The 27,891-nt window shown below is 40.9% G+C and overlaps 2 protein-coding genes across 2 annotated transcripts; both read right to left on the minus strand.

Annotated features, from left to right (window-relative positions):
- Positions 1–887: 887 nt before the first annotated feature.
- Positions 888–18,807, minus strand: LOC113934172 (olfactory receptor 1J4-like). The gene is given in 5 exon segments (XM_027614686.1): positions 888–1,711; positions 1,714–1,810; positions 4,496–4,517; positions 18,304–18,500; positions 18,502–18,807. Coding segments are annotated over 5 exon segments (1,446 nt in total).
- Positions 18,808–20,358: 1,551 nt separating this feature from the next.
- Positions 20,359–21,073, minus strand: LOC113934339 (60S ribosomal protein L19-like). The gene has a single exon (XM_035723669.1). The coding sequence runs from the start codon at positions 21,049–21,051 to the stop codon at positions 20,461–20,463; it is 591 nt and encodes a 196-aa protein (XP_035579562.1). The 5' UTR covers positions 21,052–21,073; the 3' UTR covers positions 20,359–20,460.
- Between the last annotated feature and the right edge of the window lie 6,818 nt (positions 21,074–27,891).

Below are 27,891 nucleotides of genomic sequence, written 5' to 3' on the forward strand. Positions count from 1 at the left end.
TGGGTAGCCAGGTGATGGGTATTAAGGACGGCACGTGTTGTGATGAGCACTGGGTGTTATACACAGCTAATGAATTGTTGAACACTACATCAAAAACTGATGATGTACTATATGTTGGGTAACTGAACATAATAAAGAAAAGACATACCATGTAAACACTAACCAAAAGAAAGCTGACATAGCTCTACTAATAATCAGAAGAAGTAGATGAGAAGATGTTAAGGCAGGACCTGCTGCTAGAGATAAAGAGAAATATCTCCTATTTATAAATGCAGTGGTATGATGTTAAATGAATAAAAATAGCTCTGAGAGAGGAGCCTTGCTTTGTAGCCTTTGCCAGTTACCATAGTGTAATTATTTCCAGTATGGCTGATTTCAGTCTACCAATGTGATATCATTGAATGTGGAGTTGAAAGAGATGTCCACATTCAACTTGAAGCCAATGTAAGCCAGCTTCAGCACACCACTGCTTTAAAGAATCAGTACACAGGAGCAGATCATGATGCTAAATCTGCATGTCATCAATAACATAGCATATAAAATACATAAGCAATAACTGAGCATATCTAAAAGGGGAAAAATAAATCCACAATTACAATTATGCAGCATGCTTCACATAAGATTTTGCACATATAAGAGATGATGAACAAGGAGGAAAAAATTAAGGGTAAAGAATATTTAACAATCCAAGTAACAAACATATTAACAACACTATGACAGCAGAATGTATATTCGTTTTAAGTTACATAGAGTTGCCAACCATACAATAGTTTTAGGAGATATATCTCACTGTGCATGACTGCAATAATCAGATGTAGTGATTGTCACGTTTTAGGAGATATATCTCACTGTGCATGACTGCAATAATCAGATGTAGTGATTGTCACTTAAAAGTTAGCCCTCTTGACAAATATTTCTAGGGCATGTTTTATACCTTTGTTCCTCCGGCTATAGATGAAGGGGTTCAGCAGAGGGGTAACTACAGTATACATGACCGAAGCAATTATGTCTTTGTCATTGCAGTCCCATGATGAGGAGAAAAAGTAAACACCTGCAAGTGTTCCATAGTATAAAGACACCACAAAAAGATGGGAGCCACAGGTAGAAAAGTCTTTAAAGAGTCCCTTAGTAGAGGGGATCCTCAGCACAGTTGTCCCTATACGGATATATGAGCCCAAGATACTACTCAAGGGCAGGATGAAAAACATTCCTCCTTCAGTAAAGATGACCAGTTCATTGAGAGAGATGTCTGAGCAGCTCATCTTCAGGAGCACAGTAAGGTTGCAGAAGAAGTGGGGGATGATATTATCAGCACAGAAGGACAGTTGGACCAAGAGAAGGGTGTGCAACAGGGCATGGATGCAACAGAAGAACCAGGACCCAGCTACTAATGAGATACGCAGCTCCTGCCTCATGACAGTGGTGTAGTGGAGTGGCTGACAGATGGCCACATACCTGTCGTATGCGATCACCGCAAGAAGGAAGTTGTCAAGACGACCAAAAACTATGAAAAAATACATCTGAGAAATACACCCCACATAGGGAATGGATTGTTGCTGAGTCTGCATATTCATGAGCATCTTTGGAACTATAATAGATGAAAGGGAAATATCAGAGAAGGCCAAGTGGCCGAGGAAGAAATACATGGGCGTGTGGAGGCGAGGGTCCAGCCTGATGAGCAGGATGATGAGCAGGTTCCCCAGCACCGTGTCAGGTACACGCCCAGGAACAGAGCGAAGAACACGCTCTGCTGCTCTGGCCGGATGAGGAGCCCCAGGAGGAGGAACTGGGACACGCTGCTCCGGTTCTCCTTCCTCATGCTGTTTTTATCTCTTCTGGCAATTGCGGAAAATAGGGAATGTCAGTAAACATGTTATAACATTTATGTTTATTTCTCACAACTTTTGGTGCATGAGTTAATTTTTTTAACGATTTAGATATTTTATTTATTTATTTATTTATGTTAGTCACCATACAGTACATCATTAGTTTTTGATGTGGTGATCCACGATTCATCGTTTTCGTATAACACCCAGTGCTCCGTGCAGTACGTGCCCTTCTTAATACCCATCACTGGGCTACCCCATCCTCCCACCTCCCCTTCCTTCTAAAACCGTCTGTTTGTTACTCGGAGTCCATAGTCTCTCATGGTTCGTCTCACCCTCTGATTTCCTCCTCTTCATTTTTCCCTTCCTTCTCCTAATGTCCTCCCTGCTATTCCTTATGTTCCACAAATAAGTGAAACCATATGATAATTGACTTTCTCTGCTTGACTTATTTCACTTAGCATAATCTCCTCCAGTCCCATCCATGCTGATGTAAAAGTTAAGAATTTCAGACCAATATCCCTGATGAATATGGATTCCAAAATTCTCAACAAAATCCTGGCGAATAGGATCCAACAATACATTAAAAGGATCATCCACCATGGATCAAGTGGGATTTATCCCCGGGATGTGAGGGTGGTTCAACATTCGCAAATCAATCAGTGTGATAGAACACATTAACAAGAAGAGAGAGAAGAACCATATGGTCCTCTCAATTGATGCAGAAAAACCAGTTGACAAAATACAGCATTCTTTCCTGATTAAAACTCTTCAGAGTATAGGGATAGATGGAACATTCCCCAAATTCATAAAATCCATCCATGAAAAACCCACAGTGAATATATTCCTCAATGGGGAAAAGCTGTTCCTTTCCCTTAAGATCAGGAACATGTCAAGGATGCCTACTCTCGCCACTATTGTTCAACATAGTACTAGAAGTCCTAGCAATAGCAATCAGACAACAAAAAGAAATAGGTATTCAAATTGGCAAAGAAAAAGTCAAACTCTCTCTTTTCACAGATGACATGATACTTTATGTGGAAAACCCAAAAGACTCTACCCCCAAATTACTAGAACTCATACAGCAATTCAGTAATGTGGCAGGATACAAAATCAATGCACAGAATCAGTTGCTTTCTTATACACTAATGGTGCATAAGTTAATTTGTTCATCTCTAGCTCTAAGGATATATGAAACTGTCACATTAACCAGATTTTTCCCCCAAACAACTAAAGGACATTTATTCATCTGACAGAGAGAGACAAAGTGAGAGAAGAAACATAAGCAGGAGAAGTGGGAGAGGAAGAAGCAGGCTTCCTGCTGAGCAGGGAGCCCGATGCAGGACTCGATTCCAGGACCCTGGGATCATGACCTGAGCCGAAGGCAGATGCTTAACGACTGAGCCACCCAGGCGCCCCTCAACAAATATTTATTGAACAAAAGCTTTGTCCCATATCGAGTACATAGTAGTGAACAAGAAATAGGAAGTCTCTTGTGTTCAAGGAGTTTATATCTTTATATCAAGCCAGGTTCACAAACATCAGATTTGGGAAAAGATAATAAAAATTCCTCCTATTACCTATTATGTTACAGGCATGGTGCTGAATAATTTGTGTGCGTTGCCTCATTTATCCTCAAAATAGCATGATGAAGTAAAAATGGTTACCTCTCCTTTGCCAGTGACGAATCTGAGCCAGAGAGAGGAAGTCGCTTCCTAAGATCATAAAATATATAAGAGCCAGACTGAACATTGGGCCCCAGTCTGCCATACTGCAAACACCGAGCTTACACTCATTAGTATATAATACCTGCCCAGGACTGGAAATGCATGTGAACCCCCCTGCTTATATATATATAGCTACTTTTGAAACACAGTTAAGGAAGTAATTGAGTTCATAGGAAAGAACCAGAGGCCCCTAAGACAAGTACATGAAACATACAACAACAACAACACATTCTAAACATTTGGAACCACATAAAATATGACTTACAAACAAAATACAATATCACACATAATCACACACTGAGCTGACAGTTCAAGACCTCTTACCTATTTCTGGTCATGAGTAAATTCAGGAAACTTCTCCCCCAGACTAGGGAGCATATGTGTCTTTCTTCAGACTACACAATCTCATTTACTTAATTATGATGTCTGTCCAAGGATGAAAATGTGGGAGTTACAGAAAGAGACGTGGGGCAAACACTTGAATTCAGTGGGACTGATTAGAAGATCCCAGATCACACACACAAATGCCCTGCGCTTGTTTAAAGGGGCAACACTTATTTAGACTTCTATGCTCTTGTCTAAGAGAGGAAAAGAATAGAACTGGGAGTCAATTACATACACACACACAAACACACATGCGCACACAAAGAAAATTCATGAAGAAAACATACTTATGTATCTGCATTGTACAGGCAAGGAAACACCACACAGACCCATACATATGTAGAACTCTAGACACAGAGATACACCTTGCCCACCTAGAATTCCCAGCTCACTCTGACCTGTGCCACTCCTTAGTGAGCTCAGGTACCTTCTAAAACATTTTCCTGAGTCCTCAGCTTCTGTTGAGAACACCAGGAACAAAAAGTAAGAAGAAAGCCTCTGTGAGCCCATGACCTCATGAGCTCTCTGTGTCTGTCCTTGAGCTCCAGGGCAACAGGCAGGAGATAACAATTTTACAAACCTCAGAGAGGACTCATGGAAAGTCTCTAAGCTCCTGGTTAAGGAAAGACTCAAGCAGACTAATGGCCACCAATTCCTATCAGACCTTGGGGAGGAGCCTGTGCAGGGGCTGGGGGGACTGAGCTGATAGAGCCACCTGAGAGGGTGACCCAGATCCCAGGGACACTCTAGGCTCTTCTCTGCCTGTTCATAATTCCAGGGGCAAGTAGGAATGGCTTAGCCTCCATCATCAGTGTTGCCAATGCACTGGGTCAGCCTCTCCCAACAGCACATTATGGTCCAGGAAGAATAAGTCTGGCTTCTGCAAACTTCCACACCACTTGCTACCATGAGCACTCAATCTAGCTTTAACTTCACATCCTGCAGGTCCCCTCTGTCTCTCGGGAGAGACTTCAGGGTGTGGAGATGTGCCTTTTCCAAGAGAGCGTAGAGGGAGGAGATTGAGTCCTTGGGCTCAGTTCTCAGAAGAACTGGGTCTGGGCTATGCCTCTCATTAATTGTTGGCCCTGAGCACATAAAGTAATCCCCTCAGCCCTGTTACATCACCTGTAAAGTGTGGATAAAAATACATTGTCCTCAGAAGTTATTCTTGAAATTAAATGAGATGTTTCATGCAAAAGCACATAAATGCACAATGGACATCAGCTATTTTGATCATTATCTTTGTATCTTCCAAAAAAGATAATGATATCTAGAATCACTGGTATTGCCATAGGATTGCTATTGAATGAATAATTGAATTAACTGATTAATTAATTCTTCCAATCTAATAGTAAGAATTTATTCCTGCCCTAAGGGATTAAATGAGTTAAAACACATAATGAACTTAGAACATTTTCTGGCATTTTCTAAGTCCTGAATAAACTTTGACTATTTTGTTGCTATGTTTTACAGACTCATTACCTTCAGCTGCTTACACATGCTCCCACATTTGTTTCATTAACATCGTAGTTATTGATAACTCCCATCTTGTTCAAACCAAAATGTAGGAATCCTTTAGCTACCAGAGGAGAGTTGAGTGGGGGGATAGGTTCAGTAGGTGATGGGGATGGATTAAGGAGCACCCTTGTTGTGATGAGCACTAGGTGTTGTATGGATGTGTTGAATAACTATATTGTACACCTGACACTAATATTACTCTGTAAGTTAACTAACTGGAATTTATTTATTTTTTAAAATATTTTATTTTATTTTATTTTATTTTGTGCAAATATCTTCATATCTTATTATCTCTCTTTTTTAACTTAAATTTAATTAGCCAAGGTATAGTACATCATTAGTTTTTGATATAATGTTCAATGATTCATTAGTTGAATGTAATACCCAGTGCTCAACATATTTTAACTCCCATCACCCAGTTACCCCATCCCCCCACCTACCTCTCTTTCCGCAACCCTCAGTTTGTTTCCTGGAGTCAAGGGTCTCATATTGTTTGTCTTCCTCTCTGATTTCTTCCCAGTTTTCCCTCCCTTCCCCTAATGTCTCCTGCACTATTCCTTATGTTCCACATATGAGTGGACGCCTAACTGACTGAGCCACCCAACATCTCAACTAACTGGAATTTAAATAAAAACTTTTTTTAAAAAATGCAGGAATCCTTGACTCCTACCTTTCTCTCACACTCCTCTCAATTCATCAGCAATTCTTGTCAGTTCCAACTTACAACCAAATACAGTATTCACTAAATTTTTACTACTTCCTCTGCTACCATTCCAGCCTATCATTTCTTAACTGTACTGTTGCAGTAGCTCCTAGGTGGCCCCCCTGCTTCCACACAGCTCCCTTCTCCAGCCAGAGTGATCCTTTTCAAAGCTGAATCATGTTACTCTTCTGCTGAGAAGCTTCCAAGTGCTATACAAATAATTCACAGTAAAAATCAAATCACAAAGCCTAGAGGACCTAGGCCCTGTTGGCTTTAAAATTATCCATCAAACAAACAAACATATATGTCTCCTCCTGCTCTTCTCCATATATTCTCACTCCCCTTCAGGGATGAATCTCATTTTTGTTGCTTGGACATAGCTGGCATTGTCACATCTCAGAATGTTGCAGTTGCTGTACCTGCTCTCTGAAACACTTTTCCTGCAAATGTGCCAGTGGCTCTGTTCCCTGATGCCTTCAATTCTTTGTTCAAATATCACCTTCTGGGTAAGACCAGTTGTCATCACACCACTTAAAGTTGCAGCCTGTCCCCTGCATGCCTGATTTTTCCACAGTACTACATTTTATATCACGTAAAAACCATGAAACTTACATATTAAGTTTATTTGCATTGTCTCCCCACTAGAACATAAGCTCCACAAAAGGAAAATATTTTTGTCTGATTTGTTCACTTCTAGAAATTTCCATAAACAATAGACACATTTAGCTTTTTCTTTTCTGGAAATCAAGTCATGCTGTTTGTTTTTTTTTTTTTTTTTTTTTAATTTTTTATTGTTATGTTAATCACCATATATTACATCATTAGTTTTTGGTGCAGTGTTCCATGATTCATTGTTTGTTCATAACACCCAGTGTTCCATGCAGAACGTGCCCTCCTCAATACCCATCACCAGGCTAACCCATCCCCCTACCCCCCTCCCCTCTAGAACCCTCAGTTTGTTTTTCAGAGTCCATCATCTCTCATGGTTCGTCTCCCCCTCTGACATACTCCCCTTTTCTTCCTCTCCTGTTATCTTCTTCTTTTTCTTTTTTCTTAAAATATGTTGCATTATTTGTTTCAGAAGTACAGATCTGTGATTCAACAGTCTTGCACAATTCACAGCGCTCACCGTAGCACATACCCTCCCCAATATCTATCACCCAACCACCCCATCCCTCCCACCCCCAACCACTCCAGTAACACTCAGTTTCTTTCCTGAGATTAAGAATTCCTCATATCAGTGAGGTCATGTGATACATGTCTTTCTCTGATTGACTTATTTCACTCAGCATAACACCCTCCAGTTCCATCCACGTCGTTGCAAATGGCAAGATCTCATTCCTTTTGATGGCTGCATAATATTCCATTGTGTATATATACCACATCTTCTTTATCCATTCATCTGTCGATGGGCATCTTGGCTCTTTCCACAGTTTGGCTATGGTGGACATTGCTGCTATAAACATTGGGGTACATGTACCCCTTCGGGTCCCTACATTTGTATCTTTGTGGTAAATACCCAGTAGTGCAATTGCTGGATCGAACGGTAGCTCTAATTTCAACTGTTTGAGGAACCTCCATACTGTTTTCCAGAGGGGTTGCACCAGCTTGCATTCCCACCAACAGTGTAGGAGGGTTCCCCTTTCTCCACATCCCCGCCAACATCTGTCGTTCCCTGACTTGTTAATTTTAGCCATTCTGACGGGTGTGAGGTGGTATCTCATTGAGGTTTTGATTTGGATTTCCCTGATGCCAAGCGATGTTGAGCACTTTTTCATGTGCCTGTTGGCCATTTGGATGTCTTCTTTGGAGAAATGTCTGTTCATGTCTTCTGCCCATTTCTTGATTGGATTATTTGTTCTTTGAGTGTTGAGTTTGATAAGTTCTTTATAGATTTTGGATACTAGCCCTTTATCTGATACGTCATTTGCAAATATTTTCTCCCATTCTGTCGGTTGTCTTTTGGTTTTGTGGACTGTTTCTTTTGCTGTGCAGAAGCTTTTTATCTTGATGAAATCCCAATAGTTCATTTTTGCCCTGGCTTCCCGTGCCTTTGGCGATGTTTCTAGGAAGAAGTTGCTGCGGCTAAGGTCGAAAAGGTTGCTACCTGTGTTCTCCTTTAGGATTTGGATGGACTCCTGTCTCACGTTTAAGTCTTTCAACCATTTGGAGTCTATTTTTGTGTGTGGTGTAAGGAAATGGTCCAGTTTCATTCTTCTGCATGTGGCTGTCCAATTTTCCCAACACCATTTGTTGAAGAGACTGTCTTTTTGCCATTGGACATTCTTTCCTGCTTTGTCAAAAATAAGTTGACCATAGAGTTGAGGGTCCATTTCTGGGCTCTCAATTCTGTTCCATTGATCTATGTGTCTGTTTTTGTGCCAGTACCATACTGTCTTGATGATGACAGCTTTGTAATAGAGCTGGAAGTCCGGAATTGTGATGCCACCAGCTTTGCTTTTCTTTTTCAGTATTCCTCTGGCTATTCTGGGTCTCTTCTGGTTCCATACAAATTTTAGGATTATTTGTTCCATTTCTTTGAAAAAAGTGGATGGTATTTTGATGGGGATTGCATTGAATGTGTAGATTGCTCTAGGTAGCATTGACATCTTCACAATGTTGATTCTCCCAATCCATGAGCATGGAACGTTTTTCCATTTCTTTGTGTCTTCTTCAATTTCTTTCCTGAGTATTTTATAGTTTTCTGAGTACAGATCCTTTGCCTCTTTGGTTAGATTTATTCCTAGGTATCTAATGGTTTTGGGTGCAATTGTAAATGGGATAGACTCCTTGATTTGTCTCTCTTCTGTCTTGTTGTTGGTGTATAGGAATGCCACTGATTTCTGTGCATTGATTTTATATCCTGCTACTTTACTGAATTCCTGTATGAGTTCTAGCAGTTTTGGGGTGGAGTCTTTTGGGTTTTCCACATACAGTATCATATCATCTGCAAAGAGTGAGAGTTTGACTTCCTCTTTGCCGATTTGGATGCCTTTGATTTCTTTTTGTTGTCTGATTGCTGTGGCTAGGACTTCTAATACTATGTTGAATAGCAGTGGTGAGAGTGGACATCCCTGCCGCGTTCCTGACCTTAGGGGAAAAGCTCTCAGCCTTTCCCCATTGAGAATGATATTCGCTGTAGGTTTTTCGTAGATGGCTTTTATGATATTGAGGTATGTACCCTCTATCCCTATACTCTGAAGAGTTTTGATCAAGAAAGGATGTTGTACTTTGTCAAATGCTTTTTCTGCATCTATTGAGAGGATCATATGATTCTTGTTCTTTCTTTTGTTAATGTATTGTATCACGTTGATTGATTTGCGGATGTTGAACCAGCCTTGCAGCCCAGGAATAAATCCCACTTGGTCGTGGTGAATAATCCTTTTAATGTACTGTTGGATCCTATTGGCTAGTATTTTGGTGAGAATTTTTGCATCCATGTTCATCAAGGATATTGGTCTGTAATTCTCTTTTTTGATGGGGTCTTTGTCTGGTTTTGGGATCAAGGTAATGCTGGCCTCATAAAATGAGTTTGGAAGTTTCCCTTCCATTTCTATTTTTTGGAACAGTTTCAGGAGAATAGGTATTAATTCTTCTTGAAATGTCTGATAGAATTCCCCTGGGAAGCCATCTGGCCCTGGGCTTTTGTTTCTTGGGAGATTTTTGATGACTGTTTCAATTTCCGTAGTGGTTATAGGTCTGTTCAGGTTTTCTATTTCTTCCTGGTTCAATTTTGGTAGTTGATACATCTCTAGGAATGCACCCATTTCTTCCAGGTTATCTGATTTGCTGGCATAGAGTTGCTCATAATATGTTCTTATAATTGTTTGTATTTCTTTGGTGTTGCTTGTGATCTCTCCTCTTTCATTCATGATTTTGTTGATTTGGGTCATTTCTCTTTTCTTTTTGATCAGTCTGGCCAGGGGTTTATCAATCTTGTTAATTCTTTCAAAGAACCAGCTCCTAGTTTCGTTGATCTGTTCTACTGTTCTTTTGGTTTCTAGTTCATTGATTTCTGCTCTGATCTTTATGATTTCTCTTCTCCTGCTGGGTTTAGGCTTTCTTTGCTGTTCTTTCTCCAGCTCCTTTAGATGTAGGGTTAGGTTGTGTATTTGAGACCTTTCTTGTTTCTTGAGAAAGGCTTGTATTGCTATATACTTTCCTCTCAGGACTGCCTTTGCTGTATCCCAAAGATTTTGAACAGTTGTGTTTTCATTTTCATTGGTTTCCATGAATTTTTTTAATTCTTCTTTAATTTCTTGGTTGACCCATTCATTCTTTAGTAGGATGCTCTTTAGCCTCCATGTATTTGAGTTCTTTCCGACTTTCCTCTTGTGGTTGAGTTCTAGTTTCAAAGCATTGTGGTCTGAAAATATGCAGGGAATGATCCCAATCTTTTGGTACCGATTGAGACCTGATTTGTGACCTAGGATGTGATCAATTCTGGAGAATGTTCCATGGGCACTAGAGAAGAATGTGTATTCCGTTGCTTTGGGATGGAATGTTCTGAATATGTCTGTGAAGTCCATTTGGTCCAGTGTGTCATTTAATATCTTTATTTCCTTGTTGATCTTTTGCTTAGATGATCTGTCCATTTCAGTCAGGGGGGTGTTAAAATCCCCCACTATTATTGTATTGTTGTCAATGTGTTTCTTTGCTTTTGTTATTAATTGGCTTATATAATTGGCTGCTCCCATGTTCGGGGCATAGATATTTACAATTGTTAGATCTTCTTGTTGGATAGACCCTTTAAGTAGGATATAGTGTCCTTCCTCATCTCTTATTACAGTCTTTGTTTTAAAATCTAGTTTGTCTGATATAAGGATTGCCACCCCAGCTTTCTTTTGGTGTCCATTAGCATGGTAAATGGTTTTCCACCCCCTCACTTTCAATCTGGGGGTGTCTTTGGGTGTAAAATGAGTCTCTTGCAGACAGCATATTGACGGGTCTTGTTTTTTAATCCAATCTGATAGCCTGTGTCTTTTGATTGGGGCATTTAGCCCATTTACATTCAGGGTAACTATTGAAAGGTATGAATTTACTGCCATTGTATTACCTGTAAGGTGACTGTTAACTGTCTGTTGTCTGTGTTCGTTTCTGCTCTTTGCTGCTTTTAGGTTCTCTCTTTGCTTAGAGGACCCCTCTCAATATTTCTTGGAGGGCTGGTTTCGTGTGTGCAAATTCTTTTAGTTTTTGTTTGTTCTGGAAGCTTTTGATCTCTCCTTCTATTTTCAATGATAGCCTAGCTGGATATAGTATTCTTGGCTGCATATTTTTCTCGTTTAGTGCTCTGAAGATATCTTGCCAGTCCTTTCTGGCCTGCCAGGTCTCTGTGGATAGGTCTGTTGCCAATCTAATGTTTCTACCATTGTAGGTTACATATCTCTTCTCCCGAGCTGCTTTCAGGATTTTCTCTTTGTCTCTGAGACTCGTAAGTTTTACTATTAGATGTCGGGGTGTTGACCTATTTTTATTGATTTTGAGAGGGGTTCTCTGTGCCTCCTGGATTTTAATGCCTGTTTCCTTCCTCACATTAGGGAAGTTCTCTGCTATAATTTGCTCCAATATACCTTCTGCCCCTCTCTCTCTCTCTTCTTCTTCTGGGATCCCAATTATTCTAATGTTGTTTCGTCTTATCGTATCACTTATCTCTCGAATTCTGCCCTCGTGATCCTGTAGTTGTTTCTCTCTCTTTTTCTCAGCCTCTTTATTTTCTATCATTTGGTCTTCTATATCGCTGATTCTCTCTTCTGCCTCATTTATCCTAGCATTTAGTGCCCCCATTTTTGATTGCACCTCATCAATAGCCTTTTTGATTTCGATTTGGTTAGATTTTAGTTCTTTTATTTCTCCAGAAAGGGTTTCTCTAATAACTTCCACGCTTTTTTCAAGCCCAGCTAGTATCTTTAAAGTCATGATTCTGAACTCTAGGTCCGACATCGTACTAATGTCCGTATTGAGTAGGTCCCTGGCTGACGGTACTACCTCTTGTTCTTTTTGCTGAGGTGATTTCTTTCGTCTTGTCATTTTGTCCAGAGGAGAATAGATGAATGAGAGAACAAAAGGCTAACAGGTTTACTACGTCCCCAGCAAATATACTGTATACAAATCAGAAAAGACCCGAAACCAGGGGAAAAGAAAGAGAAAGAAAGAAAAAAGAAAGAGAAAAAGAAAAAAAAAAGAAAAAAAAGATAAAAACAAAAACAAAACAATTCAAAAAAGGCAGAATATGATCAAATATGATCAGGCTAGTGCATAGATCAGTGCCACACACTAGATTTTGGGCGTATTTTGGTCTGTTAGAAAAAAGTGCCTCCTAAAATTTTAAAGGAAGAAAGACATATATGTACAAAATAAGGGTTTATACAATGAAGGGATGGAAGATGACTGTAAAGATGAAAATTATAAAAGATTTTATAAAAGGACTTGGTAAGATAAGTTGTTTGAAAAAAGAAAGAAGATTTAAGGAAAAAAAAAAAAGGGAAAAAGGGAGAGAATGTGATCAGGCAGGAGACTAGAACAAAGCCATACACTAGTGATTTAGGGTATATTTTGATCTGTTAGAAGAAACTGTACCTCAAAATTTTAAAGAGAGAACAACTTATATATATATGCCAAAAACAAGGATAACTACTATGAAGGGATAAAATATGACTCTAAAAATGAAAAAAAAAAATGTTTTTTTTTTTTTAAAAAAAGGGATTTATAAGATGTTGGTTGAAAAAGGGAAAAAGAAAAATAAAAAAAAGTCAACAAAAATTAACTTTGATGAAATAATGAATCATGGTAAAAAAAAAAAAAAAAAAAAAAAAAAAAAGCCATGAATCTATGTGCAGTATTCCCCTAGCGCTGGAGTTCTCCTATTCTCCTTGATCGATCAACTTGGTCTTGGCTTGCTGGCTGTTTGTGTTGATCTTCTGGGGGAGGGGCCTGTTGCTGTGGTTTCCAAATGTCTTTGCCGGAGGCGGAATTGCCCCGCCCTTGTCGGTCCGGGCTAAGGAAGCTGCTCCAGTTTGCTCTCAGGAGCTTTTGTTCCCTGCAAGCTCTCGGCACAGCTTTGGAGGACCAGGGCGAAAATGGCGGCCTCCCAGTCTCCGCCCGGAGGAGCCGAGAACTCAGGGCCCCACTCCTCAGTGCGCCCCCAGAGAAAAGCAGTCACTCCCGTGTCCCCGGTCTCCGGCCGCTCTCCATGCTCACCCGGCCTGTGATCGAGCGTTGCTATCTCTGGCACCCGACCCCGCTCGGAGTCTCCAAACCCAGCAGATCCCTGCAGTACGTTCCCGCACCGCTCCTCCCCGGGAAGGAAGGGGAGTCTCCCCGGATCTGCTGCTTGTTGGGTCCTTGCTGGGGGAGCCGTGCCCCGACTGGGCCGCAGATCACAGTTTATGGCAACCCCGAGCTGAGAGCCCGCGACTCTGCTCCGTATCTGCAGCCGGCTTCCCCGCCCCGACACCTGGGAGCTCTGCCGCACTCAGGCACCCCCGGTCTCTCTGTGACCCCACGGGTCCTGAGACCACACTGTCCCGGGAGGATTCCACCCCCCGCTTAGCCACTGCAGCGACGTCCCTCCGCCGAGCCAACTTTTAAAAGGTCCGATTTTGTGCTCCGCGGCTCTAGCACTTGCCAGAAGCGGCCGGCGGAGGCCCCTCCCCCGCCGTTTATCCTCCCGAATATCGCCTCGGATTCACTTCTCCGCACGTCCTACCTTCCAGTAAGTGGTCGCTTCTCTGTTCAGAGAGTTGTTGCTACTCTCCTGTTCGATCTCCTGTTGAGTTCGTAGGTGTTCAGAATGGTTTGATCCCTATTCAGCTGAATTCCTGAGACCAGACAAAATCTAGGTCTCCTACTCCTCCGCCATCTTGCTCCGCCCCCCAAGTCATGCTGTTTGTGAAGCAAAAGATAACTCATTTTCATAACCTAGATTAAGAAGGCATAAGTAAGCTGTCCCCACAAAGAAAGTTCTAGTTAAAAAAATATATACAAGCAGCAATGTCCACAATAGCCAAACTGTGGAAAGAGCCAAGATGTCCATCGACAGATGAGTGGATAAAGAAGATGTGGTATATATACACAATGGAATATTATGCAGCCATCAAAAGGAATGAGAGCTTGCCATTTGCAACGACGTGGATGGAACTGGAGGGTGTTATGCTGAGTGAAATAAGTCAATCAGAGAAAGACATGTATCATATGACCTCACTGATATGAGGAATTCTTAATCTCAGGAAACAAACTGAGGGTTGCTGGAGTAGTGGGGGGTTGGAGGGATGGGTGGCTGGGTGATAGACATTGGGGAGGGTATGTGCTATGGTGAGCGCTGTGAATTGTGCAAGACTGTTGAATCACAGATCTGTACTTCTGAAACAAATAATGCAATATATGTTAAGGGAAGAAAAAAAAGAAGAAGATAGCAGGAGGGGAAGAATGAAGGGGAGTAAGTCAGAGGGGAGACGAACCATGAGAGATGATGGACTCTGAAAAACAAACTGAGGGTTCTAGAGGGGAGGGGGTGGGGGGATGGGTTAGCCTGGTGAATAGTATTAAAGAGGGCACGTTCTGCATGGAGCACTGGGTGTTATGCACAAACAATGAATCATGGAACACTACATCAAAAACTAATGATGTAATGTATGGTGATTAACATAACAATAAAAAATTATGAAAAAAGAAAAAATATATATACAGCCTACATTGGTTTAGGGAATTTGGAAATGAGAATTAATGCACTATGCTCCTCTGCTGGGTTTTTGTCATAGGCAAAAACTGATTTAAGGATAATAAAGCCAAAATCTTTGCAATATGTTTAGATTTTAGGAAACAATCAGACACAATCTGTAACTAGCAACTGCATTACAAATGCAACCATTCTGAACTTTATTACTTTAAGCACTTGCAGGCACACATACTCTTTATAACTACAGGGCATGATAGGCAAAAGGACAAAGAACTAAAATGTTTATTATCTCATTTACATAAATTGATACTATGAATTATCATTAAATTTCATATTAGCCATTTTTTATACAAACAATAAAATTTATTTGCCATTTTTTATTTTAATTCCAGCATAGTTAACATAATGTTATATTAGTTTCAGGTGTACAATTTAGTGATTCAACAATTCTACATATTACTCAGTGTCACATTAACCATTTTATTTATTTTTTATTTTTTTATTTTTTTTAAGATTGTATTTATTTATTTGACAGAGACAGACACAGCAAGAGAAGGAATACAAGCAGGGGGAGTGGGAGAGGGAGAGCAGGCTTCCCGCTGAGCAGGGAGCCCGATGCAGGATCATGACCTGAGCCAAAGGCAGATGCTCAATGACTGAGCCACCCAGGCGCCCCAACATTAACCATTTTAATGACTTTTTGTTTATCTAAAACCATGTTCCACAAACCTTCATACTAATTCAACTGTAATGGTCCATATGTTAATTTTGTTCTAAAGACAAGTAGCAGATCACATTTGAGAATTCTTCTTTTTTTTTTATTTTATTATGCTATGTTAGTCACCATACCATACATCATTAGTTTTTGATGTGGTGATCCATGATGCCTTGTTTTCGTATAACACCCAGTGCTCCATGCAGTACATGCCCTCCTTAATACCCATCACCGCGCTAACCCATCCGCCCTCCCCCCTCCCCTCTGAAACCCTCAGTTTGTTTCCCAGAGTTCATAGTCTCTCATGGTTCATCTCTCCCTCTGATTTCCCCCCCTTCATTTTTCACCTCCTTCTCCTAGTGTCCTCCATGCTATTCCTTATGTTCCACAAATAAGTGAAACCATATGATAATTGACTTTCTCTGCTTGACTTATTTCACTTAACATAATCTCCTCCAGTCCCATCCACGTTGATGTAAAAGTTGGGTATTCATCCTTTCTGATGGCTGAGTAATATTCCATTGTATATATGGGCCACATCTTCTTTATCCATTCATCTGTTGAAGGGCATCTCGGCTCTTTCCACAGTTTGGCTATTGCGGACATTGCTGCTATGAACATTGGGGTGCATATGGCCCTTCTTTTCACTACATCTGTGTCTTTGGGGTAAATACCGAGTAGTGCAATTGCCGGCTCATGGGGTAGCTCTATGTTTAATTTTTTGAGGCACCTCCACACTGTTTTCCAAAGTGGCTGTACCAACTTGCATTCCCACCAACAGTGTAAGAGGGTTCCCCTTTCTCCACAACCTCTCCAACATTTGTTGTTTCTTATCTTGTCCATTTTTGCCATTCTAACTGGTGTAAGGTGGTATCTCAATGTGTCATCATCATTAGCCATCAGGGAAATTAAAATCAAAACCACATTTGAGAATTCTTATCTTTTCAGCCTGGTATCAAGTGTTAAAGGGTAAGAAGGTATAACTTATACAAAATGCAATGTTATTCAGACCTCTAATCTTAGTCTAAAATTGTTTCTCTTCTTCAAGAGGAAACATATAATGTGTAATCTTCCTTCAGGAAAAGAAGTTCATGTATTTTGATATCATGGCAAGTCATTCTTATCTCTTCAGATGGATAAGGAAGTACCTTAAGATGTTAACTTTGCAAAAATGAGAGTTGCTGATAATGCCACATACCAAGGGTTATGTGAAAATAACGAGGACATGAAGAGATATAGCTAAAGCTAAGCCAATAGGTTATGGAGATCATAACCTGAATATTTTTCAGTGGGTTCTATAAAAATAGGCAGGGAATACAACCAGGCAGGGGTCCAAAAAGGGGAAGTGACCATTGAAATCAAGAAAAGTGTGGAGGGCACCAGAAACAAGGACAGTCACTGTATCAGTTAGCTTTTGCTGCATAACAAACCATCCCAAAACTTAGTGGCTTAAACAACAACCATTATTTATATGACAATTCTATGGGCTGACAGTTTGGGCTGGGAATGTGCTCAGCTGGATGGGGCTTCTTGTCTGAGTTTAGTTCAGTTGATCTCAACAAGGGCTCACTCATGCCTCTGCTGTTACCTATCAGGCAGGTCACCTGGGAGCTGGTTGATTGTTAGCTGGAGGATCTTGGTTCTCCTCCATGTGGCCCCCATCTTCACACAGCCTAACTTGGACTAGTTGACATGGTGGTCTCAAGTTCCAAGAGTAGCAGCAATAGAGTCTACGTAGGCTTGGAAATCTCACACCACTTTCACTGACTGTATTAGTCAAAGTCAACCACAAGTTCTGCCCAGATTCAGTGGGTAGGAAAAAACCACACTTGCAAGGAGGGGCTGCAAAGTAACTTGGCCATTTTTGCCACTTCCACGGTTTTTCAAGGAGATGTCCCTGGAAACATCACTAGGAAAATTAAGAACATGGTATTAAGGAGGGTACATGTTGTGATGAGCACTGGGTGCTATATGAACTAATGAATCATTGAACACTGCAAATAATAATAATAATAATAATAAATAAACTTTATTTTTTTCTGATCCTACTTTAATCTTTTTTTATTATGTTCAGTTAGCCACTCTATAGTACATAATTAGTTTTTTATGTAGTGTTCAAGGATTCATCAGTTAAGTATAAATGAACTTTAAAAATTAAAAAAATAAAAAATAAAACTTTAAAATTTAAATAGCAAAAAAAGGATTAAGTAATGAGAAGTGAGTAAACAACTCAATATTGTGCATGACAAAGTTTAAAAGAGTGATTATGCTTTTCTATAAAAAAATTAAAATAAAAAAAAGAACATGAGTGAGTAACGGCTACTTGGCAAAAATAATTTTCCTGCTATAAAGTATCCCCAGAGCTAATTTCATGTCCCTGTTCCTCAGGGTACAGATAAAGGGATTTAACATGGGTGTCACCACTATATACATGACTGAAACAATTATGTCTTTGACTTTGGAATTGTTTGATGAAGGCATGAAGTAAATCATTTCAAGAGTCCCATAGTACAAAAACACCATGAGGAAGTGGGAGCCACAGGTGGACAAGGCTTTGCAGATCCTCTTGATGGAGGGGACTCTCAGCATGGTTGCCCCAGTGCGGATATAGGAGCCCAAAATAGCACAAAATGGTAGGAAGGCAATCACTCCCCACTCAGTGAAGATAACTAGCTCATTGAGGCAAGTGTCTGAGCAGGTCAACTTCAAAAGGGTAGTGAGATCACAAAAGAAATGAGGGCTGGTATTGTCAGTACAGAAGGACAGGTGGGACAGAAGAGTATGCAACAGGGCATCGGGCACATGAGAGGAGCCAGGATCCAGCCACCGGTAAGATACACAGCTCCTCCCTCATGACAGTGATGTAGTGGAGTGGCTGACAGGTGGCCACATACCTGTCATATGCAATCACAGCAAGAAGGAAATTGTCAAGACAAACAAAAAGTATGAAAAAAATACATCTGAGAAATGCACCCCACATAGGGGATGGATAAGTGTTGAGTCTGCATGTTCCTGAGCATGTTTGAGACACTGACAGATGAGAAAGAGACATCAGTGAAGGCCAAGTGGCCGAGGAAGAAGTACATGGGCGTGTGGAGGCGAGGGTCCAGCCTGATGAGCAGGATGATGAGCAGGTTCCCCAGCACCGTGGTCAGGTACACGCCCAGGAACAGGGTGAAGAACGTGCCCTGCTGCTCTGGCTGGATGAGGAACCCCAGGAGGAGGAACTCGGACACGCTGCTCTGGTTCTCCCTCTTCATTGTCTCCTCAATCTATGCTGTGATAAAAGGAGTAGGAAATTTCAGGGACTGAGATATGGTTGTTATCATAACTGTGTGTACATTACAGCCCCATGCTTTTTTTCCTGGAGACTGTGTCAAAATTGAGATATTTTGCTGTCTGAATCTTCTGTCTGCCCCCTTCTGGTCGCAGAATGCATCAGATTTCCAACAGCAAACAAGATTTCCTTCAAAAGAGACCAGCATAAATTTCTTCACTTATTGAGCCATGTTCCAGAGACTTTCTTGGCACTGAGAATAAAACAGAAAATAAAACAGTCAATCCTCCTCCTCCTTGGAGTTGACAATGATCGAGCACAGTTTAGAGTATTGATCAAGAGCTAGGGCTTTGTAGCCAAAAATCTTGAATTCCAACCTCAACAATTTACTACCTGAGTGGCCTCGGGCACTTTATGTCACTGTGATCAGAGATCCTACTCTTCACCATTGTGCTGTTCCTGCCCTTCATTCATTTGGCAGAAAATCCTGGGCCATGTTTGGAATTGTTTCAGGGCTTCAAAATTACCCCAGCTACCTATATTCATACATATGATGACCCTGTATTTTATTATCCAAGCCAGGACACTTTAAGAGTTAAAAGAGAAGTTACATAATAATTATACCAGAACAACAAGTCTACAACAAGATGTTCCTGGGCAAACCAGCATGTACAGTCACCTACTTATACCTCACTTTCTAATTTGCAAAGGACTTCCACATGCAGTTACTTACATTAATTAGTAAACATTTATTGTGTGCCTGTAAAGCAGGCATTCCAACAGTTCTTTCATGTTACTATTGTGGAAACAGTGGTGAAGTCACATACTCCAGCATGTATACTCGTTGATGGATCATGATCTTAAGCATAGGACTTCTGATAGTCTTTACACTAGAGGCCAGGCAACTCCTTCACTGGGAGTTAAACCAGAGTTAGAGGCCACATACAGAAGCCCTAGAATGGAACCTAGTGAGACAGTATCATTCTAAGACACAGGGATCTGATAGGAGAGCCTCTTTGAAGAACAGAGATGAACTCAGTCATCTCTGAGCTCGTCTCCGTCAGTGGGACCAGAAGGAGGGCAGAGACTTAAACATTTTACTGATATGTGGCTGCCCGGTGACATTTATTGGATAAGACTTCTCTTTGGAACTCAAGTATTGGGGGTGAGATCCAAAAGTTTCATGTCAAGTAGGATCTTCACATTCAGTGATTGGATCAGGAAGAATAGAATTCTGACGTAAGCCACCCCCATGTGAAAGAACTAGCTGGCTACATGCCCAGGAAGGAGGAAGGGAAGCTGTCAGCTGGCTCTTTGGATGTTTTCTCTGCCTTTGCACAAAATACTCTATAAACAGTCAAGAAATGACTAGCGAGTTTAAAAATCTCATGCATTTAGGGAATAATCATGATGCTAGCACCCATTTAGTGCATGCTTATAATATGCCACATACTGTGTTGAATACTGCCATCATATTTTACAGTTCAGACTTCTTAGCCTCACCGAGATGGAGCCCAAGGTCCAAAATGAAGGGTTTTTTTTTTTTTTTTTTTGAAGCAGATAAAGGTTGGTTTTATTGAGTAACTGATCTGTGTTCCTGCTGAGGCCTTCATGTACAGACAAAAGAGAGGGAGTTTTATTTCTTTGTCTCTTCCTCCTTGGACAGAGTCTTGATGATTTCCTCCTTCTTGGCCTGGAGCTGCTCTTCACGGCGCTTGCGAGCCTCCGTGGTCTTAGATCTGCGGGCCTCAGCCTGGTCAGCCAGAAGCTTCTTGCGAGCCTTGTCAGCCTTCAGCTTGTGGATGTGTTCCATGAGAATCCACTTGTTCTTGAACACGTTCCCCTTCACTTTCAGGTACAGGCTGTGGTACATGTGGCGGTCGATCTTCTTAGATTCACGGTATCTTCTGAGCAGCCGGCGCAGAATTCTCATCCTCCTCATCCAGGTGACCTTCTCAGGCATCCGAGCATTGGCAGTACCTTTTCTCTTACCAATGCCCATATGTCTGCCCTTCCGGCGGGCCAAAGTGTTTTTACGGCACCGAGCCCGGGAATGGACAGTCGCAGGCTTCCGGATGATCAGCCCATCTTTGATCAGTTTTCGGATCTGCTGACGGGAGTTGGCATTGGCGATTTCATTGGTCTCGTTGGGGTCCAACCAGACCGTCTTTTTGCCGCAGCGGAGGACACTGGAGGCAAACCTCTTCTGAAGCCTAAGCATGCTCATGGCTGCGGCCGCAGCGCTGAAAGGAAAGCCCAAAATGAAGTTTTGAAAATAGGATATTTGAATCAAAATGTGTGTGACACCAGAGCCTAAGCACTTAACCACTACCATGTTCTCAAGAGTAGAAATACAGCATTATGGAAGGCGAATGAAGAAAAGTACCCTTGGAGCGCTGTGGGGTCTTCAGATCACATGGACGAATGGCTTACAACCTGACCTGAGGATGACTCTGCTTGGAGCTGCCTGTCTCTATCTGAAATAAGAGGAGATAAGATATAAGAGGAGAATGTAGCTATGAGTGTTTATCCAGCACACATACCCATGCACATACACACACACACATTGCCTTATCATGGTTTTAGTTCTCTCCCTTCTATACCCATTCTAGAGTGTGAGTGTTTTATACATGAAAACACACATGCAGACACACACACACACATACACCCCATCATAGACCTCAGACCTATACTCATCCTCTTCATGACCTATACTCATTCTAGGTAAAACAAACAAACAAACGAAAAAACAGGATTTGTGTTACTTTTACATGAATTTACACACAACTGATAAATAGAACACTGTCACACACGATATAATACATAAACATTACAGTCATCCAGCGCAACCCACCCAAAAAGCACACACTGTATACACACAGGTACACATGCAGACATGTGAACATACCATACACAGACATAAACCTAAACACCAGGTGCATACACACACATACACCACCAAGAAGAGTTTTCCCTCCATAATCTACTGAACCCCTTCCTATAGGAACAGAATTGGTATGTGAGTCAGTTAACCATTAAATACACTGGGTTATACAAACAACACAAAAAACACACACGTACATACACATCCTTGCATAAACATACAAGTCCAGTGCCAGGTGGTGATTCTCCATCTTCTTCTGCCCTGAGACACTCGTTGGTGAGCTCAGACACCTCTGGTCAAGGTTATTTCCTGAGCCTTCACTTTCTGTTCAGGAGACCCAGTATTCAAAGAACAAGTTCTTATGACCTAGGGACCTTTTGAATGTTCATCCCTGTTTTTGAGTGTCAGAAAAATGGGCAAGAAGATCCTCGTTCAACAACAAGATTAGTACCCGAAGGGAGACAGTATGAGCTTCTGATGAGAGAAGAAGCCTATGTGGGCTAACTGCCCAATTTCCTGCCTTCCCCTTGGGAGGTAACCTCTGAAGGGACTAGAGGGGCTGAGCCACAAGTCCCAGGAGAAGGTGTCCTAGATATCGATGTTGATGATATGGGAAGCAGAAGTGACCATGGCCTCCTTGGCTTCTGAAATAGCTATGGCACAGGGTCAGCCTTTCTATACCTTGCAGAATGGCCAAGACAGGGTAAGGCCTGGCCCTTGCAAACTCCCACATCTCAGACCTAGCTTCCATTAGAGCAAGTGTTCCACAGCCCCCTGAGGGCTTGCAGGTCCTCCCATTCCCCTGAAGTACTCTGCAGGCCAGGGGCTGAGACTTGTTCAGGAAGCAGTCAAGTGGTGAGATTGATCCCAGGGCATTAGACACAGACTGACCTGAAATCAGTACCAGCTCTGCCACTGGGTGTCCTAAAAAAGGTACTTAAGTTCTGCTCCCTCAGATCTACGGCAGGTGGTAACAGTACCTTGCCTGAAGGCTATTGTGAGAGTCAAAGGAGATACTGTGTGCAAAAGCACTAAACCCAGCCAGATTCCTAAAGACCAGTTGGCCTAAGGGACTAATATCTTAATGAATTTGCCAAATGTAACATTCACTTTAATAACTGTTCCAGTGCGTAACACACCAACCCAAGTCTTCATTTAATTTTAAATTATGATAGTAATAACTAAAAGCAGACTGTCGATGGGGAACAGGAACACAAGACTTTACTTTCCATTTTTTACTTTTGATAAATCAGACTAATGGTAAGATATGGCACCACAGAAATATATATATGTCAGAGAGAGAAAGAAAGAGGGAGATTTTAACAATTGGCTTATGCAACTGGGTGTTATACGAATACAATGAATCATGGATCACTACATCAAAAACTAATGTTGTATGGTGACTAACATAACATAATAAAATAAAATTAAAAAAAAATTGGCTTATGCAAGGGGGAGGAGTTAAGATGGCAGAGGAGTAGGGGACCCTAAGTTCGTCTGGTCCCTTGAATTCAGCTAGATAGTTATCAAATCATTCTGAACACCTGCAAAATCAATCAAAGATCTGAGAAAATAAATGCTGCAATTCTACAAATAGAAAAGTGACCACTTTTTGGAAGATAGGAGGTGTGGAGACTTGAATCTGGAGTGATATGTCAGAGGATAGGTCAGTGGGAAGAAGGTTGGCTTAAGAAGGCTACACAAAGTATTATAAGTAGCAGAACACAGAATTGGAACTTTTAGAAGTCTGCTACAGTGGAGGATGTTCCTGGCTTAAAGGTGCTCAGGTGGCGAAGCGGTCAGAATCCCACGTGGGACAGCATGGTCTCAGGATCCCTGGGGTCACAAGAAGAACAGGAGTGCCTGAGTGTGGCAGAGTTCCCAGGCATCACAGCGGGGAAGCTGGCTGAAAACAGTGAGTCTCACCGCCAGCTTTCTGCTTGGTGTTGCCGTAAACTGTGAACTGCTGCATGGTCACACAACCCCTCTCCAAGCCCAGCAAGAGCCAGAAGTATGGCGGGTGAGACCTCCCCTTCTTCCCCCAGGGGGAATGGCTGGAGTCCACACCACTGGAGTCTATAAAATTTGGCAAACCTGAAACTCGGTTGTATGCCTGGAATAAAAATGCTCAGTCACAGGCTGGACAAACAGAGTTCTGATGGAAAACAGCAAGACAAGAGTGATTAACTGCTTTTCTGTGAGGGCTCACTGAAGAGTGGAGGGTGTGAATTTTCAGCTCTGGGGCTAGAGATCAGGGAGTTGCCATTTTCATCCCTCCATCTGTGCTGAAAGCCTTCAAGGAGCAAAACAGCACCACATAGTGCAATCTGGAGCTGCTTACACTGAGCCTGGCCCCCTGGCAAGGGAGGAGCTTTTCCACAAATGCAAGGGCACCTGAGAATCAGCACAACAGGTCCTTCCCCCAGAGGGCCAGCAAGAACAACTGGCTAGCACCAAGTATACCAACCATAGAGAACTGCAAAACTTCAGCTCTTGGGGAAAACAGTATATAGCATTCATGGGATTTCTTTTTCTTTAGTCTTTCAGTTTTATTATTTTCAGCTATTTTCTTATTTTTTCAATTCTTTTTAATTTTTAATTTTTATTTTCATGTATATGTTAATATATATTTTATATTTGGTTTCCATTCTTTGTATATATATATTTGTATATATATACACACACACACAAAGAATATATATATATATAGTGTATACTGCTATATATTTGGTATATATAGTATATATAGATATATAGAGACATAGATATACTAAAACTTATATATAAGCTTTTCTTTCCTTCCTATTTGGGGATCTAGTTTTTTTTTTATTATGTTGTTTTTTTTAACAAGCTGAGCAAAATATACCCAGAATCTAGTTTTCTAAGAGAAAAGAAATAATAAAGATTAGAGCAGAAATCAATGACATAGAAAGAAAGAAAGAAAAAAAACAGTAGAATTGATCAACAAAACCAGGAGCTGGTTCTTTGAAAGAATTAATAAGATCAATAAACCCATAGCCAGACTTATCAAAGAGAAAAGAGAAAGGACCCAAATAAATAAAAACATGAATGAAAGAGGAGAGATCACACCAACACCAAAGAAATACAAATTATAAGACAATACTATGAGCAATTTTATGCCAACAAATTAGGCAATCTGGAAGAAATGGATGCATTCCTAGAAACATATAAACTACCAAAACTGAAACAAGAAGAAATAGAAAATCTGAACAGACCCAAAACCAGCAAGAAAATTGAAGCAGTAATCAAAAATTTCCCCAAAACAAGAGTCCAGGCCAGATGGCTTCCCAGGGGAATTCTACCAAACATTTAAAGAAGAATTAATACCTATTCTACTGAAACTGTTTCAAAAAATAGAAATGGAAGGAAAACTTCCAAACTCCTTCTATGATGCCAGCATTACCTTGATCCAAAAACCAGACAAAGACCCCATCAAAAAGAAGAATTACAGACCAATATCCCTGATGAACATGGATGCCAAAATTCCCACCAAGTTACTAGCTAATAGGATCCAACATTACATTAAAAGGATTATTCACCACGACCAAGTGGGATTTATTCCTGACCTGCAAGGGTGGTTCAACATCCACAAATCAATCAGTGTGATACATCACACTAACAAACAAACAAAAAAAGGACAAGAACCATATGATCCTCTCAAATGATGCAGAAAAAGCATTTGACAAAATGCAGCATTCTTCTTGAAAAAACTCTCTGCAGTGTAGGGATAGAAGGAACATACCTCAATATCATAAAAGCCACATATGAAAAACCCACAGTGAATATCATTCTCAGTGGGGAAAAACTGAGAGCTTTTTTTCCCTAAGGTCAGGAACATGACAGGGAGGTCCACTCCCACCACTGCTGTTCAACATAGTACCGGAAGTCCTAGCTTCAGCAATTAGACTACAAAAAGAAATAAAAGGCATCCAAATCAGCAAAGAAGAAATCAAACTTTCACTCTTCACAGATGACATGATACTCTATGTAGAAAACCCAAAGACTCTGGCAAAAAAATTGTTAGAATTGATAACAGGAATTCAGCAAAGTGGCAGGATATATAATCAATGCACAGAAGTCAGTTGCATTTCTATACACTAACAATGAATCAGAAAAAAGAGAAATCAAGGAATCAATCCCATTTACAATTGCACCAAAAACCATAAGATACCTAGGAATAACCTAACCAAAGAGGTAAAGGATCTGTACTCTGAAAACTATAGAACACTTATGAAAGAAATTGAGGAAAACACAAAGAAATGGAAAACCATTCCATGCTCATGGATTGGAAGAGTAAATATTGTTAAAATGTCTGTGCAACCCAAAGCAATCTACACATTCAATGCAATCCCTATCAAAATGCCATCAGCATTTTTCACATAGCTGGAACAAATAATCCTAAAATTTGTATGGAACCAGAAAAGACCCTGAATAGCCAGAGGAATGTTGAAAAAGAAAACCAAAGCTGGAGGCATCACAATTCCGGACTTCAAGCTGTATTACAAAGCTGTAATCATCAAGACAGTATGGTACTGGCACACACACAAAAAAACAAAAAACAAAAAACAAACAAAAAAAACAAAACCATAGATCAGTGGAACAGAATAGAGAACCCAAAAATGGACCCTCAATTCTATGGTCAACTAATCTTTGACAAAGCAGGAAAGAATATCCAATGGAAAAAAGTCTCTTCAACAAATGTTGTTGGGAGAACAGCCACACACAGAAGAATGAACTTAGACCATTCTCTTACACCATTCACAAAGATAAACTCAAAATGGATGAAAGTCCTAAATGTGACAGGAATCCATCAAAATCCTAGAGGAGAACACAGGCAGCAACCTCTTTGACCTCGGCTGCAGCAACTTCTTCCTAGAAATGTCTCCAAAAGGCAAAACAAAAGCAAAATGAACTATTGGGACTTCATCAAGATAAAAAGCTTTTGCACAGCAAAGGAAACAATCAGCAAAACTAAAAGGCAACCTATGGAATGGGAGAAGATATTTGCAAATGGTATATCTGATAAAGGGTTAGTATCCAAAATCTATAAAAAAAAAAAAAAACTTATCAAGGGCACCTTGGTGGGCTTATTCAGTTAAGCATCTGCCTTTGGCTCAGGTCATGATCCCAGGGTCCAGGGATTGAGTCCCACATTGGGCTCTCTGCTCATCGGGGAGTCTGCTTCTCCCTCTCCCTCTGCCCCTCCCCCCATTCATGTTCTCTCTCTCTCTTTCTTTCTCTCTCAGTCTCTCTCGTTCTGAAATATATAAATAAAATCCTAACAAAACCTCTGAAAAAATAAATGAACTTATCAAACTCAACATCCAAAAAACAAATAGTCCAGTTAAGAAATGGGCAGAAGACATGAACAGACATTTCTCCAAAGAAGACATCCAAATGGCCAACAGACAAATGAAAAAATGCTCCACATCACTTGACATCAGGGAAAAACAAATCAAAACCACAATGAGATACCACTTCATACCAGTCAGAATGGCTTAAATTAACAAGTCAGGAAACAACAGATGTTGGCAAGGATGCAGAGCAAGGGGAACCCTCCCCCACTGTTGGTGGGAATGCAAACTGGTACACCACACTGGAAAACAGTATGGACATTCCTCAAAAAGTTAAAAGAGAGCTACCCAATGACCCAGCAATTGCACTACTAGGTATTTATCCAAAGGATACAAACATAGTGATTTGAAAGGGTACATGGACCCCATTGTTTATAGCAGCAATGTCCACAATAGCCAAACTGTGGAAAGAGCTGAGATGTCCATCTACAGATGACTGGATAAAGAAGATATGGTATATATAGACAGTGGAATATTACTCGGCCATCAAAAAGAATGAAATCTTGCCATTTGCAATGATGTGGATGGAACTAGAGGGTATTATGCTAAGTGAAATAAGTCATTCAGAAAAAGACAAATATCAGATGATTTCACTCATGTGGAATTTAAGAAGCAAAACAGATGGAGCACCTGGGTGGCTCAGTGTTAAGTATCTGCCTTCAGTTCAAGTCATGATCCCATGGTCCTGGGATCAAGCCCTGCATCAGACTCCTTGCCTAGTGGGGAGCCAGCTTCTCCCCCTCTCTCTGCCTGCTGCTCCCCCTGCTTGTGCTCTCTCTCTCTGTCAAATAAATAAATAAAATCTTAA

This window comes from Zalophus californianus, chromosome 13 (genome assembly GCF_009762305.2).
Source record: "Zalophus californianus isolate mZalCal1 chromosome 13, mZalCal1.pri.v2, whole genome shotgun sequence".
Taxonomy (NCBI): domain Eukaryota; kingdom Metazoa; phylum Chordata; class Mammalia; order Carnivora; family Otariidae; genus Zalophus; species Zalophus californianus.